Source organism: Salvelinus alpinus, chromosome 17 (genome assembly GCF_045679555.1).
Source record: "Salvelinus alpinus chromosome 17, SLU_Salpinus.1, whole genome shotgun sequence".
Classification (NCBI taxonomy): Eukaryota; Metazoa; Chordata; class Actinopteri; order Salmoniformes; family Salmonidae; genus Salvelinus; species Salvelinus alpinus.
In genome coordinates this window covers 5,456,885-5,475,045 of record NC_092102.1, presented here as the reverse complement: position 1 = coordinate 5,475,045, position 18,161 = coordinate 5,456,885, and the positions used below count along the sequence as shown (strand labels likewise).

Sequence of the window (18,161 nt, the reverse complement as noted above, 5' to 3'; positions counted from 1 at the left end):
ATTCTCGGAGCACGCTACCATTTGACCATAAACAACAGTTTATATACAAGATATGACGTCATAGGTTACAGAATAAATCTCCTCCTCCTGAACAATATAAAACAGGTTCAAAAGTTCATTCCAACTCCCCAGCGCACACACATGACACACAATATAATCTATTCTCCTGAAGGCTCACTATAATTTATTACCACTTTAGCAGACAACTCAAGATAATGGAAGACCTAAAAAGTTACTCACTGCCTTATCTAAACATCTCAGGGCTAAGTTGGGTCAGTTCAACCATAGTTTAACGACCCTTTTTGCTTACTTTATAACCCACAGCACAAATCTCTTTCACTAGGCGTGCAGAGTTCAATTAGTTATAGTTTTATCTAAATCTAGAAATAGTTTTAGTTATTATTAACAAAATTCCTAACAGATGGCCACTCCAATACCTTGACTATGTTGTCCTTAAGTCAACTTGCCACAACTTTGGAAGTATGCTTGGGGTCATTGTCCATTTGGAAGACCCATTTGCGATCAAGCTTTAACTTCCTGACTGATGTCTTGAGATGTTGCTTCAATATATCCACATAATTTTCCTCCCTCATGATGCCATCCATTTGTGAAGCGCACCAGTCCCTCCCACAGAAAAGCACCCCCACAACATGATGCAGCCACCCCCGTGCTTCACGTTTGGGATGGTGTTCTTCGGCTTGCAAGCCTCCCCCTTTTGCTCCAATCATAACGATGGTCATTATGGCCAAACAGTTCTATTTTTGTTTCATCAGACCAGAGGACATTTTTCCAAAAAGTACAATCTTTGTCCCCATGTACAGTTGCAAACCGTAGTCTGGCTTTTTTTATGGCAGTTTTGGAGCGGTGGCTTCTTCCTTGCTGAGTGGCCTTTCAGGTTATGTCGATGTAGGACTCGTTTTACTGTGGATATAGATACTCTTGTACCTGTTTCCTCCAGCATCTTCACAAGGTCCTTTGCTGTTGTTCTGGGATTGATTTGCACTTTTCGCACCAAAGTATGTTCATCTCTGAGTGGTATGACGGCTGCGTGGTCCCATGGTGTTTATACTTGCGTACTATTGTTTGTACAGATTTTCAAAGTCGTTTAAATGCACAGTCAACTTAGTGTATGTAAAATTCTTACCCACTGGAATTGTGATACAGTGAATTATAAGGGAAATAATCTGTCTGTTAACAATTGTTGGAAAAATGACTTGTCATGCACAAAGTAGATGTCGTAACCGAATTAACAAGAAATTTGTGGAGTGGTTGAAAAAAGAGTTAATGACTCCAACCTAAGTGTATGTAAACTTCCAACTTCAACTGTAGTCTCTATATCGCGTGACAGTTTACTTACTTTAAAGTAAGAAAACTTTGTCATTCATAACACATACACAAATGCCTTATGACAGTGTACAGTGCCTTGCAAAACTATTCATCCCCCTTGGCGTTTTTCATATTTTGTTTTGTTACAACCTGTAATTTAAATGGCTCGTGGCCACGTCTGGCAGCGATTACAGCCTCGAGTCTTCTTGGGTATGATGCTACAAGCTTGGCACACCTGTATTTGGGTAGTTTCTCCAATTCTTCTCTGCAGATCTTCTCAAGCTCTGTCAGGTTGGATGGGGAGCGTCGCTGCACAGCTATTTTCAGGTCTCTCCTGAAATGTTCGATCGGGTTCAAGTCCGGGCTCTGGCTAGGCGATCAAGGACATTCAGAAACTTGTCCCGAAGCCACTCATGCGTTGTCTTGGCATTGTGCTTAGGGCCGTTGTCCTGTTGGAAGGTGAACCTTCGCCACAGGCTGATGTCCTGAGCGCTCTGGAGCAGATTTTCATCAAGGATCTCTCTGTACTTTACTCCATTCATCTTTCCCTCGATCCTGACTAGTCTCCCAGTCCCTGCCGCTGAAAACATCTCCAAAGCTTGATGCTGCCACCTCCATTATTCACCGTAGGGATGGTGCCAGTGTTCCTCCAGACATGACACTTGGCATTCAGGTGTGGTGGCTAATTTCTGTATTACCAAATGAGGAGAAACAAACTTCACACACCAGTCAGCGTTATACTTAACTTCTTGCAACTATAGGGGGTGCTGTTCCGCATTAGCATATTTGGGTCTCCAAATTAAACTGCCTCGTGCTAAATTCTTGATCGTACAATATGCATATTATTGTTATTATTGGATAGAAAACACCTTCTAGTTTCTATAGAAGTTGGAATTTTGTCTCTGAGTGGTACAGAACAATATCTACAGCACTTTTCATGACAGGGGTCAGATTTCAGAAATTTTTACCCCTGATCTGGAGTCTGTTTTTAAGGCGACAGTGAATGCTATGAAGAAACCGACACTGCCTACGTCTTCCTCTGGGTGTCTGTACGTCATCACGTTTTGAATGGAGTCTATTGCACAATCCCAGCCATTATAAAACCACAAAATGTATAGGGACCGCCCTTTCTCGTCGCGCGCCTGAAGCGTGAAGGACATCGGACTTGCCTCATTCCAAATCCTTGTCTAACCAGCAATATTTCTCCGGTCATGTTTTCAGTCGTTATAGTTGTTAAAAACATCATAATGTAGTTAATTTGAACCGTTTTATAGCAATTTATATCCGTTTAGTGCGATTTTGAGGAATTTCTTTGTTGTGCACTCTGAAACTTTGGACACGTTTTGGGGTCCCGTTCGATCGTTAGTGGATATTTCGAAGGACAGAGGACATCTATCGACCAAAAGACGTTTATAACATAGAAAGGATACATTGCCCAAGAATATGATGGAAGAACAGCTCAAAGTAAGCAATATTTAATATGATAAATCGTTGTTCTGTCGAAATATTTTAAACGCATATTTCGCCATTTTGTTTGGTATAGCTTCACTTGGCGAACCCTGTATTGAAAAGTAAGGATAATTTTAAAAATGTAAATCAGCGGTTGCATTAAGAACTAATTTGTCTTTCGATTCCTGTCAACCCTGTATTTTTTAGTCAAGTATATGATTAGCTTTCGATTAAACTAGATCACTCTGAAAGCTGACGTTCCTCATTTTGAGGCTTGAGTTGTGACTATTTCCATTGTATAACCACGGTTTTGTATGGCTAAATATGCACCTTTTCGAACAAACTGTATATGTATGTTGTAAAATGATGTTACAGGAGTGTCATCGGAAGAATTCTGAGAAGGTTAGTGAAAAAATTAATATATTTTGGCGGTGATTACGTTATAGCGCTCTTTGGCTGGAATCGATGCTCTGGTAACGTTTGCACATGTGGTATGCTAACTTATCGATTTATTGTGTTTTCGCTGAAAAACGCTTAGAAAATCTGAAATATGGTCTGAAATCACAAGAACTGGGTCTTTCCATTGCTATGCTTTGTCTATTTTTATGAAATGTTTTATGATGAGTAAATTGGTCATACACGTTGCTCTATCTAGTAATTCTAGTCGATTTGTGATGGTCGGTGCAATTGTAAACTGTGATTTCTACCTGAAATATGCACTTTTTTCTAACAAAAACTATCCTATACCATGAATATGTTATCAGACTGTCATCTGATGGTTTTTTTTATAGGTTATTGGCTATCAATATCTTAGTTGAGCCGAATTGGTGATAGCACCTGAAGGAGTAAGAAACTGATGGAGTTAGAATAGTGGTGTATTTTGCTAACGTGTTTAGCTAATAGATTTACATATTTTGTCTTCCCTGTAAAACATTTTAAAAATCTGAAATGGTGGCTTTATTCACAAGATCTGTATCTTTCATCTGGTGTCTTGGACTTGTGATTTAATGATATTTAGATGCTACTATCTACTTGTGAAGCTATGCTAGCTATGCTAATCAGTGTGTGGGGGGGGGTGGGGGGTGATCCCGGACCCGGGGTAGAGGCTCGTGAAAGGTTAAACTACATTTTTAATAATAAGAGCTTTGCAATAGCATTTGACTTTCAATGATGCGCCATTTCTAATGAACCATTGAAAGTGACAACACAAAAGTACAAAGATATTTTATAGCCAAGATACACCCCTCTCAACCTACATGACGAACCACAGATATTAGGAACACTTCACAAAGGGACTTTACAATTGAGAAAGGAGTATCCCTTATCCAGATAACATTTGCTATAAATTATCGTTCAGTTTGGTCCCTAAGATGAGGTTCTAATCTCGTTCCTGGTACTTCATAGCACAGAACCATTACTTCATCCAATGGCATAACTCAATTGTCAACTCTAGATACTCCCATCTCAAGTAAAAACCCCTTCTTGACCCCTCTCCTAGACAAGCTAACTGAGGGGAGTGAGCCTCTAGGTCATACACTATCCCAGGATAAGTGCAACATCAGAGAGGACATACAAGGGTTCCAGGCACTGCCATACACCTCCCCCCAATGCCAAAGGAGGGAGTGACTTGCGCACAGACATTGTGGAGACAAGTAATTGGCTCCTCATTAATCACGCCATCCCTTCACATGGTTTAAGAATAGGTAAAGACACATTCACATATGAAAACCATGTTCCATCCTGTCCTCTTCCCTTTCTGATATTCTGCATAGCACCAGACACATGTAAAAGACAAGCCTGACCTCTCCCCTCTCTGGGCCCCAAGTGACTGAGCCCCAGCTGAGGGAAGAAGTACAACTGCCAACACCAGAGTCCAAAGAAATACATTCTAATAGACAAGTATATCACATAAGCATATTATGCAGATAAGACATCTTAATTACTTATGTTACCCAACTAATTCTGATTCATCCACCACACAGGCCAAAGAGTTCACTCTTGGTTTCATCAGACCAGAGAATCTTGTTTCTCATGGTCTGAGAGTCATTTTGGTGCCTTTTCGCAAACTACTGAGGAGTGGCTTCCGTCTGTCCACTCTACCATAAAATCATGATTGGTGGAGTGCTGCAGAGATGGTTGTCCTTCTGGAAGGTTCTCCCCTCTCCATAGAGAATCTCTGGAGCTCTGTCAGAGTGACCATCGGGTTCTTGGTCACCTCCCTGAGCACTCATTTTGTTGACAAAAATCTGATTTTATAAAAAATAGCTTTTTTATTGATAAATGTGATTTAGCAGAGGTATATGGCAAATATTAACCATGTATGCTGTATCTTTGTATAGCATTAGATCAATTAATCAATCAATGTACTGTACATGCAAAAACACATATATTGAACAATTCTAAACATCTAACTGCAAAAGAGCATGCTGGGAAATTCTAAATATTTGGGAGTCAACCTCTCTTGGGATTAGAATTGAACCTCTCGGTTGCCAGCGACCTGAATGCCAATGGATCTGTTGCTATGCCAATGGATCTGTGGGTATGATAAAGAGTGTTAAAAGATTAGAACCAATAGACTAGGGGTGTGCTGATCTCTTCATACTCGTATTCATAATCGTATCTGTTTTATCACACTTAATACTCGTAATGAGATTTAATCATAAATCGGAAAAAACAGAAGTGTGATTTAAATGCCGGTAAAGCCTATACCTCAAGTACAATACTGCGCTGTCACTCAAATTGCATCGCAAAGCGCGTCGTTATGTTCCGTCACTTATTCACACACATTGTTCAAAGGTAAACGATCCAGACAGATGAAAATGCACATTAGGGCTATTTACTTACTTAGCCTATTTCGCATGATAATTGAATAGGACTAACAAATACCCTAATGCATGGCTGACTACTACTGCCTGCATTTATTCCAGACAGATTTATATGCAGGTAGGCTAATTCGCTTGCCCCATACAATTGTTTAACATTCAAGAGGATCAAAACTTTTCTCTCCTGACACTTATGCCACAACATTTGTACAATCAAAATAAACAATCTACATTTGAAATTTTATTTTCTAATGATCTGTCACTTGGTAAACATGCTTGGGCGAGAATAAATAATAATAATAATAATAGCAAGAAGCATGGGCTTGGAGCACGACATAACAGACGTCGTCAGCAATGGAATAATTATACGGACAGACAAAGTAGGCCTACTAAACAACTGCAAGTAGACCGAGAAAAACAACCATATGCCCACAGCAAAGTCTACAGAAAATAACTAGATTAAACAACAATGACTAGCTATGGATTCTGGCGTGTGTCTGTCTGGGGAAATGAGAGCAGACGGAGAGCGGATTGTTCTCATCCAATCGTCCAGTTTCTTTACAGACAGAAGAACTAACTAATATGTGTTTGAAGCACACAGTGCTTCACACTGTTTGAGTGAAGTAGAGATGCGTGCTGGCAGCTGAAAATGACAGGAAATACTCATGGCATAATTGTATTCGTAAAATGATCAATATCCGTTACGATACTATTTTTATCAGAGAACTCGGCACACCCCTACAATGGATATTATGTTATTTGTCCATATTTAGGAACCCTTTTGGGTGCCACATAGAACCATTTGATTTATCCCTGTAGGGGAACCCTTTTGAGTCCCATTCAGAACCCTCTCATGAAGAGCCCTCTGGTTCCAGGTAAAACCAATGACAGGCTCTACAGTTATACTTATACTGTGCTTTAAGAAGGTATTCAGAACCCGTGACTTTTTAGACATTTAGTTACGTTACAGTCTTATTCTAAAATGTATTAAATGTAACATTTTCCTCATCAATCTACACACAATACGTTAGCTAGATAAAATCCAGTACTCTCCCCTAAATCTTAGCTAGTTAGCTAATGTTATACCACATCTAAAGTCAATCTCTTGGAACATTAGAAATGTTCCAAGCCACTATAATGCACTTTTGATGAAATCGTCATCGACCCCATATGAAAATGCATTGAGTAGAATGTTCAGTCGAGAGTCAGTCTACAAAATGTGCAACCAATGAGTAGTGCACTACAAAGGGAATAGGGTGCCATTTGAGACACAACCATAGGTCTCTGAGAGAATTTATTGCACTTGAAAGTCCCAGGCAAAGTTCTTATTAGCATGCCAACCTGTTCGAGCATCACAGTGACTTGTAAAGTACAAACTGTTGTCAAACTCTTTTTTTATCAAACTTTTCCATAATTAGTATTCGTATTAAACAGGGTAGCATGCAGGAAGCTCAGCATATTCGTTCAACGGCTGTGAGTAGATCTCCTGGAGCACTGTACAAACACACGCCAACACATACAGCATACAGACTAGTATGCATGCACACGGACACTATGCACACACACATGCTCACGCACAACACATACAGTGTGCAGGTTTTGCATGCATACACAAACACATAGTATGCAGGCCATACGTAGAGTATGCACACATGTGCACAAACACACACATAGTATCCATTCACACACAAACACACATGCAGAGAGGGAGAGATAACTAGGATATTTTTTTAAAGCAGCAGAGGAGGAATCTGTAGCCATAGCCAATTAATGGCTTGCAAATCCTCAGGGAACGAGTGGTATAAGAGTGCTTTTCTCTTCTCACCGACAGGCAAAGATTGGTTTAGTTAGTTGACTAGTTGGAACATATTAACTATTGATAACCCTTTTACAGATCCATCAGCAAAGAAAGTCGGTGCTGTCCCAGGGAAGTTGGACTGACCTATTTCTAGATTTAACAGCCATACAAAACTCTCCCTCCCTCGTTGCCATGGAGACACCCTCGGGTCTCTGGGAATAAGCAGAGAGAGAGAGCGAGAGAGAGAGAGAGCGAGAGAGCGAGAGAGCGAGAGAGCGAGAGAGAGAAAGCATCACTAAGAGCATCTGCTAAATGGCTCAAATGTAAAGCAGAGAGGGCGAAGGAGTGAGGGAGAGAGCGAGAATGAGGAAGGGAGAGAGACCATAAAGAAGACAGCGAGAGAGAACAAAAGAGTGAATATTGGCATGAGAACCCGGCCGTCTTTTCAATTTTGACAGCAAATCCCCAACGAGCATTGTCAGTTTCGTTAAACACTGTCAGAAAGACATATTTACCTGTCACAGATGAAGAATGGATTGAAGCCAAATGTGCCATGTCAGTTATTTTTAGATATGTTAAGATGCGCTGGATTTACCTCCAGTGCACACATCCCCCTGTAATACAGAAGAATGGGGAAAGTAGTTCAATTATTTGTACTCATTTATGGACATTTATGGTCTCTGAAGTCAGACAATAACAATGGCTCACTCCTCGGGGCTTTGGTGAGTGGGTCTTATTAGGTTTCACTAACAGCATTTGAGAATTATGACACATTTTAAAATTAGATCTCAATACTGTACCATATTTCCTTATTTCCTTTACCATTTGGCCATTAGATTTGCCACCAATGCTCCTTATAGGACACATCATTGCACTCTATACTCCTCTGTAAACTGGTCATCTCTGTATACCCGTGGCAAGACCCACTGGTTGATGTTTATTTATAAAACCCTCTTAGGCTTCCCTCCCCCCTATCTGAGATATCTACTGCAGCCCTCATCCTCCACATACAACATTGTTCTGCCAGTCACATTCTTTTAAAGGTCCCCAAAACACACACATCCCTGGGTCGCTCCTCTTTTCAGTTCGCTGCAGCTAGCGACTGGAACGAGCTGCAACAAACACTCAAACTGGACAGCTTTATCTCAATCTCTTCATTCAAAGACTCAATCATGGACACTCTTACTGACAGTTAGGGCTGCTTTGTGTGATGCATTGTTGTCTCTACCTTCTTGCCCTTTGTGCTGTTGTCTGTGCCCAATAATGTTTGTACCATGTTTTGTGCTGCTGCCATGTTGTGTTGCTACCATGCTGTGTTGTCATGTTGCTGCCTTGCTATGTTGTCTTAGGTCTCTCTTTATGTAGTGTTGTGATGTGTGTTCTGTCCTATATTAATATTGTATTTATTTTTCATCCCAGGCCCCTGTCCCCGCAGGAAGCATTTGGCCTTTTGGTAGGCCGTCATTGTAAATAAGAATTTGTTATTAACTGACTTGCCTAGTTAAATAAAGGTTAAATAAATAAAAATAAAACTAGTTCGGGGAAATCTGCAATCTGATTGGCTGAAATGAGGTTCCAAGTCATTGACAATTCCCGGTTATCCATACTGTCTATGGAAGTAGTGTCAGTTTTCAAAATATCAATAAGCCAACTCTGAGCCTTAACCAAAACAAAAAAACATGACAATTTCTCTCACCTCGGATCCGCAACCAGTAGTAACCACAAACTTAATTGAAGGTTATCTTAAAATGAAAAGACTAATGTAACATTCTGCACCCCAATAACATTGTTGCCGAGGTGGACTTGCCAGCTAGCTACAGGATTTGAGTAACACAGACGTTTTCTAATAACAGCTGAGCTAGCCTATGTGAAGTGCTAGTTCGCAATGACGATAGCTGACTGAAATGTAGTTGAAAACAGGTGGTCAAACGAGATACATGGGAGTATTTTACAGCACTAGTGCCACTTGCGTCATGACTGCAACACATTTTGTAACACAGAAAGACCGGAAAATGTTCATCACTCATAAGATGCTGCAACAAAGATGTCTCTGCATAAACAAATGAATGCTAGCTAGCTACATTTTACCTCGTTGGTCCTACGTTTAGAATGAATCCAATTGAGTTTTTTTGGTTGTTGGTTTAGTTTTCTGTAACTTCGTAGCAAGTAAGGTCTGCATGGTACGGGGGTTTAATGCTAGCTAATTCGTAACACTATCTAGATAATTTAGCTGGACTCTGAATTTATGTTTTTGGGTACATGGGCTACAGCCAGCTGCTTAGCTAATTTTACACCAGGGATGCACAACTTTGACTTTTATGGGGGTGGTGGCCACAAATCGGAACTCATCATGAGGGGTGGCAGTGGCTCGCGGGTCTGCGTACCCACATGCATACCTACATCCATACCCACACCTTCAGTCAGAGCCGGCCCTAGCCTATTGGATTCCTAAACAACATTGTGTTGGGGGCTCAAATAATTTAATGCAATTCTACTTATTTTGCCATGGAGCAGAGAGAAACATTTGCAGTTTTACAGCTAATTTCCTACAATTCTGCACATGTTTCCATGCTGCACCTCCTCTTCCATGCTTCACGGTTTGAACCACACGTGCGGAGATCATCCGTTCACCTACTCTGCGGCTCACATAGACACGGCGGTTGGAACCCAAAATCTAAAATTTGGACTCATCAGAGCATAGGACAGATTTCCACCGGTCTAATGTCCATTTCTCGTGTTTCTTTGCCCAAGCAAGTCTCTTCTTATTATTGGTATCCTTTAGTAGTGGTTTCTTTGCAGCAATTCGACCATGAAGGCCTGATTCACGCAGTCTCTTCTGAACAGTTGATGTTGAGATATGTCTGTTACTTGAATTCTGTGAAGCATTTGGGCTGCAATTTCTGAGGCTGGTAACACTCATATGAACTCTGCAGCAGAGGTAACTCTGGGTCTTCATCTCCCATGTTGGTCCTCATGAGATCCAGTTTCATCATAGCGCTTGATGGTTTTTGTGACTGCACTTGAAGAAACTTTCAAAGTTCTTGAAATGTTCTTTATTCACTGACCTTCATGTCTGAAAGTAATGATAGACTGTCGTTTCTCTTTGCTTATATGAGCTGTTCTTGCCATAATATGGATTTGGTCTTTTACCAAATAGTGCTATCTTCTGTATACCTTGTCACAACACAACTGATTGGCTCAAACACATTAATGAAAGAAATTCCACAAATTAACCTTTCACGGCTACTAACCCCGGATCCGGGAGCACCCCCCACCCCCCACACACTGATTAGCATAGCTAGCATAGCTTCACAAGTAGATAGTAGCATCTAAATATCATTAAATCACAAGTCCAAGACACCAGATGAAAGATACAGATCTTGTGAATAAAGCCACCATTTCAGATTTTTAAAATGTTTTACAGGGAAGACAAAATATGTAAATCTATTAGCTAAACACGTTAGCAAAATACACCACTATTCTAACTCCATCAGTTTCTTACTCCTTCAGGTGCTATCACCAATTCGGCTCAACTAAGATATTGATAGCCAATAACCTATAAAAAAAACCATCAGATGACAGTCTGATAACATATTCATGGTATAGGATAGTTTTTGTTAGAAAAAAGTGCATATTTCAGGTAGAAATCACAGTTTACAATTGCACCGACCATCACAAATCCACTAGAATTACTAGATAGAGCAACGTGTATGACCAATTTACTCATCATAAAACATTTCATAAAAATAGACAAAGCATAGCAATGGAAAGACCCAGTTCTTGTGATTTCAGACCATATTTCAGATTTTCTAAGCGTTTTTCAGCGAAAACACAATAAATCGATAAGTTAGCATACTACATGTGCAAACGTTACCAGAGCATCGATTCCAGCCAAAGAGCGCTATAACGTAATCACCGCCAAAAGATATTAATTTTTTCACTAACCTTCTCAGAATTCTTCCGATGACACTCCTGTAACATCATTTTACAACATACATATACAGTTTGTTCGAAAAGGTGCATATTTAGCCATACAAAACCGTGGTTACACAATAAAAATACTAGGAAATCAAGCCTCAATATGTCTGACGTCATCTATCAGAGTGATCTAGTTTAATTGAAAGCTAATCATATACTTGACTAAAAAATACAGGGTAGACAGGAATCGAAAGACAAATTAGTTCTTAATGCAACCGCTGATTTACATTTTTAAAATTATCCTTACTTTTCAATACAGGGTTCGCCAGGTGAAGCTATACCAAACAAAATGGCGAAATATGCGTTTAAAATATTTCGACAGAAACACGGTTTATCATATTAAATATTGCTTACTTTGAGCTGTTCTTCCATCATATTCTTGGGCAATGTATCCTTTCTATGTTATAAACGTCTTTTGGTCGATAGATGTCCTCTGTCCTTCGAAATGTCCACCACCAACGACCGACACCCCGAAACGTTTCCAAAGCTAAAAAGGGCACGACAAAGAAATTCCTCAAAATCGCACTAAACGGATATAAATTGCTATAAAACGGTTCAAATTAACTACATTATGATGTTTTTAACAACTATAACGACTGAAAACATGACCGGAGAAATATTGCTGGTTAGAAAACGATTTGGAACGAGGCAGGTCCGATGTCCTTCACGCTTCAGGCGCACGTTGAGAAAGGGGGGTCTCTGTACATTTTGGTCTTTTATAATGGCTGTGAACGTCCCATCGATTTCATTGAAAACGTGATGACGTACAGACACCCAGAGGAAGACGTAGGCAGTGTCGGTTTCTTCATAGCATTCACTGTCGCCTTATAAACAGACTCCAGATCAGAGGTAAAAATTTCTGAAATCTGAACCCTGTCATGAAAAGTGCTGTAGAAATTGTTCTGTACCACTCAGAGACAAAATTCCAACTTCTATAGAAACTAGAAGGTGTTTTCTATCCAATAATAACAATAATATGCATATTGTACGATCAAGAATTTAGCACGAGGCAGTTTAATTTGGAGACACAAATATGCTAATGCGGAACAGCACCCCCTATAGTTGCAAGAAGTTAACAAGGCACACCGGTTAATTGAAATGCATTCCAGATAACTACCTCATGAAGCTGGTTGAGAATGCCAAGAATGTGCAAAGCTGTCATCAAGGCAAAGGGTGGCTACTTTGAAGAATTTCAAATATAAAATATATTTTGATTTGTTTAACACTTTTTTGGTTACTACATGATTCCATATGTGTTATTTCATAGTTTTTATGTTTCCACTATTATTCTACAATGTAGGTAATAGTAAAAAATAAAGAACAACCCTGGAATGAGTAGGTGTGTCCAAACTTTTGACTGGTACTGTATGAAAATTATACATGCATTTACTTACCTTCCTGTTGTGTTCGTTTCTGTGTTCCCGGTCCAAAATGACCGCCCCATTATAGCTGATTATAAATACATATATTATCACCTAATGTTGTGTTAGATCTTTTTATCAACTTAAGTTCTTGTGAACATTACAGGTTTTGAACTTCTATTTGCTATTTATGGCCTGTAGGCCTCATTGACCTGAGCTCATGCAACTCGTTTTTGAGTAAAAAAAGCATCATGTATGGATTATTTTGACTATAACAAATACTCAGATGAAACATATTGTGATATTTTGTCGTTGGCCCTGGGGTCATCTTCTCGGTGGGGATGAAGATCAGGACAAATTCCCATTCTTTGACCGGACTGTAACAACAACCTCAGCAGGGCCCTCTTCCTCATCACTGGATTGTTCCACATCGGTTGTCTCTTGGTCTGGATCATATTCTGTGTTGTCTTCAACGTCTGACATTTCCTCCTCTAATGCATCATCACTGTCAGTTTCCTGGCCTCTCTCCTCATCATCAGTGTCATGATCAAAGATATGATCAAGAGCCTCACATACAGTATATCGTTTGGTCATTGTGCTGCCACAGAATGAACTGTGAGCAAGGCCTCAAAAAAGCTTTATATACCAGAGCTGCGAGAAAAGTTCTATATATTATTGAAACATTGCTGCGATTGTTTGTGAGAATGCCAACAGGTGTGGTTCCCATGGGGGAAAGATTCTATTCGGGAAAGGTTCCCGTGGGGGTTGCCATGGAAGCCAAGAAGGAGAGTGAGATGTGTGTGTGTGTGTTTGTGTGTGCTCAAACACACATGCATGTGGGGGACTGGGAGAGGAAGTGTGTCCATCTGATGAATGGGCATGTGCCTGAACTCAATTTTATACACTAATTGTAGTCTCACCCATTCATTTATAATGACCGGTCATTTTTGACTGGGAACACCACAGGTGTACAAAAGTTAAATATAACACCCAAAATGTTATGAAAATCATCAAAATGTATTTTGTGCATTCAGATGCCCTGTGTGGACAAAGTCATGGAACCTTATGACAATCAGATTAAATTAACTACATGTTTCATAGAGAAAACTTGTAAATCAGTCCAATTTGACAGGAACACAACAGGAGGGTAAAGACAATACACTAATTTATTTTTTATTTAACTAGGCAAGTCAGTTAAGAACAAATTCTTATTTACAATGACATCCTAGGAACAGTGGGTTAACAGCCTTGTTCAGGGGCAGAACGGCAGATTTTTACCTTGTCAGCTCTGGAATTCGAACTAGCAACTTCCGGTTACTGGCCCAACGCTCTAACCACTAGACCACCTGCCGCCCCTTTATCACTTAAAGTGTTATGAATGATTGCACCACGAATATATTTCCAGGGTATTGACGCATCCTCCTCCCAAAACAGCCTATAACAACACCAAGGGTAGGGGAAGGGTATCCATCTTTAAAAGTGAAGTTTTACTCTGATGTCAAATCAGCTCATATTTTTGCTAGCTACCTTAGCTGTTGTGCTAGCTATCATGTTACTGAACCGTGACACTAGCATACTGTCATGCATATTGGTATTAAGACAGGAGCGTATTCACCTAAAAATATAATTGTTGAGGCAAATCATTAGTTAGCTAGCCAGCTATCACATGAATTGTGCAAAAATATGATAGCTAAGCGCTACCCAGTCAGTCAGTGGCACTGACAGAATGAAACTGTCAGTGTTTCACTCTATCCCATAAAACATGACATCGCTAAGTAGGCATCATTTAGATAATAAAATGTTAAAGTTAATTAATAAGTTAGACTCTCACTGGACAACTTTCGTAGGTAGATAGCTTAGTTTCCAACAGATGTTTCTAATCCCCTTGATTGGTCATCAACTGTTACTGGTCTTGAAACTCATGTGTTCACCAGAAACTGCTTCTGGTAAACTTTTGCCACAAGTGACAATAAATACTATTGTTTCCAAAAGTTTGTCGCAGATTCACCACTAGTGGCAAATGTTTGCAAACTTCTGGCAAGATTTTGTGGCACACTATTTAGTTTGCAGCAAATTTTCCAAACTTGAGGGAAGTTTTCAGCAACATATTCATTTCTGTAAGGGTGAATTATAAATAATTACAAAGTTTATGCATTGCCAGTACCTCAGAGAATAAACATTTTTCACTGGTGTAGACAGATTATTTTTGGGGCTTGAACTGAATCTATTCCTATTTTCTCTCTTTCCCTCTCCGCTTTGTCGTGTGAAAATATGAAATCATGCAATAATGGTCTGGGTCATCTCTGCTCAATTTTTTCTCTTTTTTATTCTCTGCATCTCTTCAGGTTTGACACTGGGAGGGATGATGGTGACAACCGCCAGCGCGGCGGGTTCCAGAATATGCAAACCCTGTCTCGTTCCGCGTGGAAGAAAGATTGGAGGGAGGTGCCCTACACCTGTCTGGACAGAGGACTAAAACCTGCTCCACCCTCTCTCCGCACACAATCGGTCCCCATCATCCCCTCTCTCCAGGGACACGACCGCGAGGGGGGTCACATGGATGAGACCAGGCAAGGAGTCTCGCAGGGAGGGGGTCTCGCTGGGCCAAGTCACAAAGTCCAAGGACCTGCCAGTGGCAGCAACCACACCCCCCGTCACTCAACCACCTCTTCCTCTGAGACTGTAATAGAATCTGAGGCCAGACCCAGTCATGTGCGTCCCTGCGGCGCTAAGACTGCACTGGGGTTAGGGACAAGCCCTAGCCACATGCACCATGGCTCCTCTGAAACTCCAGTAGGGCCAGGGGGCTCGTTCCAACACTCTGGCTTTTGTCCCTCCGGGACAGCAGCATCCAGATCAGGTGTTGCCAGGTTGAACAGCACAAACACTATTATTGCTGTGACCGTGCTGGAGTCCGAGGGAAAGAGCATGCGGTATACACCCAGACTGCTATACAGCTGTCCCGGGAGCAGGGGTCCTCAGGCAGGAGGCCAAAGTGAGGCCCAGGGGCTCGGTGAACAATACCCCCACCCCACCCCTAATGGATGGAGGGTCAAACTGCTTTCTGACAGCAGTGGTGAGCAGAGGTGCTGGAATTGATTATGCCAAAACTTCTGCCAGCTGATTGGACTATATCTTGCCGACAGGTGTGGTGATATTGATGATTTGTCGCCACAGATGATTTGTTTACATAGCAGGTTAGGATAATTAATGTTGGGGCAGGGATGTGCAAAGATGACAAAATACAATTTCAAATTACCATAAAGAACAACGTATGAAAATAAACTACAAAATACTTATATTTTGAAATGTATTTAATTAAAAATAAATGTATTTTGTTTTTCAAAATACATAAATACATTTGCAAGTTGCCGGCCCGAACAGCAACAACATTCTCAGTAACGGTTACAGAAACATTTTACTTGCTATGACTGTGATATGCTGTTGTTTATCTACATTAGTTGAATGCACTGACTGTAAGTCACTCAGGATAAGAGTATCTGCTAAATAACCAAAATATAAATGTACATGTGAAAATAAACATACCAAAATAAACTGCAAAGCACACTAGGTATTACTATTGGCCTTGTTTCGGGGCGAAGCTCATTAGAGTAATACTCAGCATGCTTTTCAATTGTTCATTTGTACATATACATTTACATTTCGTTAATTTATCAGATGCTCTTACACACCATATTGCCATCAGAATTCTGATACCAATGCAGGGTGAAAGGGGGCCACAAAATTGTGAACCGCTATAAAAAAAAACGGTATAGAAAAAAGTATTTTGTCATTTGAAAATACAAATTACAGCTCTCAACAGTATCTTGTTAAAACATACATTGGAGTGCAGTTCAGCCCAGTGTAATACAAATTACACAAAATACTCAGAAGTAATTAAAATACACATTTCAAATACATGTAACAGAAATACTTCCCATCTCTGGTTGCAGGTTAGGTGAATTAACGTGGTAGGTTAGAATTAACACAGCAGGTTTGGTGAATTAACGTAGCATGTTAGGAGAATGAGGTTAAGGTTAGGAAAAAGGGTTAGGCATAGCTACAATGCTACAGTTGTCAACAACTGTTGTCCCTGACGTGGCCACTAGTCTGAGCTCTAGTCCTCCATCTGGCCACAATGGTAAAAACATAACAAACAATATCTGGTGACAAATCATCAGTAACATGACACCTGCAGGGAAAGATTCCGCCCACCTGCATCGACGACACGAGGGGAGTGGGACCACCTGCCTAACAAATTTGACCAATCACAGATGGCCCCTAGTTTCTGTAAAAGAGCCACAGCAGCCTGGACTGCAGAGAGGAATTTATTGATACATTTAAGACCTTGAATTATTAAGAATACACACACAGTCTATGTGAATAATGTGAAACAATGCAGACGGACATAAAGACTGGAGTGGGAGCTTGATTTAAAAGTGTATAAAATAATATATACATTATCTGTATGGCACTATTTAAACAACGCTTCTACTTAGAAACCAAAATAGTGTGTTATCGCTATGTTTCTCTATTGTAAAGAAATCTAATTGTATATAGACGTATATATACTGTATATTTGACATGACAACGTGACTAAATAAAGACAACGACTACAGTGTTAAAGAGTGTGTGAGTGATTGAATTTCTAAAACATCTTTCAGCTTCACATTTGATGTCTGTGTCTTTCAAGTCAGTGAGGGTATAGCCTAGTAAATTGTGTAGCAAAATAAGTTTATCCTATATGACACATTATGTCAACAGGTGCTGACTATGGCATTATTCACTATGCTGAATGAGGTTTCTCAGTTCTACATCTTCTTCCACCTAAAGATTATCAAGTTACACCCAGAGCAGCCCAGACATCTCCTACCAGAGTTCAGGAAATAGAAAAGACGAATGGTCCGAGTCACTGTTCCTGTCTCCATGGCAACAGCAACCCTATCGAGCACAACCATGACAGCGGCGTTCCTCCCCGGAAAAGCGAGGTACTCCATTTGATAAGGAGCGTCAGACGGATTGAATAATTTACTTATCTCTTCCCCAAAACAGCCTCGTTAAAGCGCAGGCTCATTATTTTGCATTTAGAAAAACTGCAGTGATATCAGCAGAAACGTTTTTAACTAGCCGATTTTCAGGTGAGAATGTTTCTCAAGAGGAATTAATCACAGAAAATATTAAAGCGCCGGCACCTGGTTTTGTCTCTGGTCCTGTTAACAACAAAGATGAGCAACACAGATTTTGTAATTTTCCTCCAAATTAGTAACATCCTTTTTTTCTCGTCAAATGTTTTTTTAATCAGTTCTATAAGCAGCAAAATGACTGTGCAAAATGTATAGGTTACTAATAAGTGGGAAAGGGGTTGGGAGGGTTGCAGAGGTAGTGTAGCCTACTTGTGAACCTACACTCTAAAGAAATTATGTTTTG

The 18,161-nt window shown here is 40.2% G+C and overlaps 1 protein-coding gene across 1 annotated transcript in view; it reads left to right on the top strand.

Moving 5' to 3' along the window:
• The window catches only part of LOC139542004 (pro-neuregulin-3, membrane-bound isoform-like), a 371,276-nt gene extending 353,916 nt beyond the window's left edge, over positions 1–17,360 (top strand). The window contains exon 9 of the mRNA XM_071346985.1: positions 15,080–17,360. Coding sequence (XP_071203086.1) covers positions 15,080–15,833 — 754 coding nt within the window. The 3' untranslated portion in view covers positions 15,834–17,360. The remainder of the gene's footprint in view (positions 1–15,079) is intronic.
• Positions 17,361–18,161: the final 801 nt, after the last annotated feature.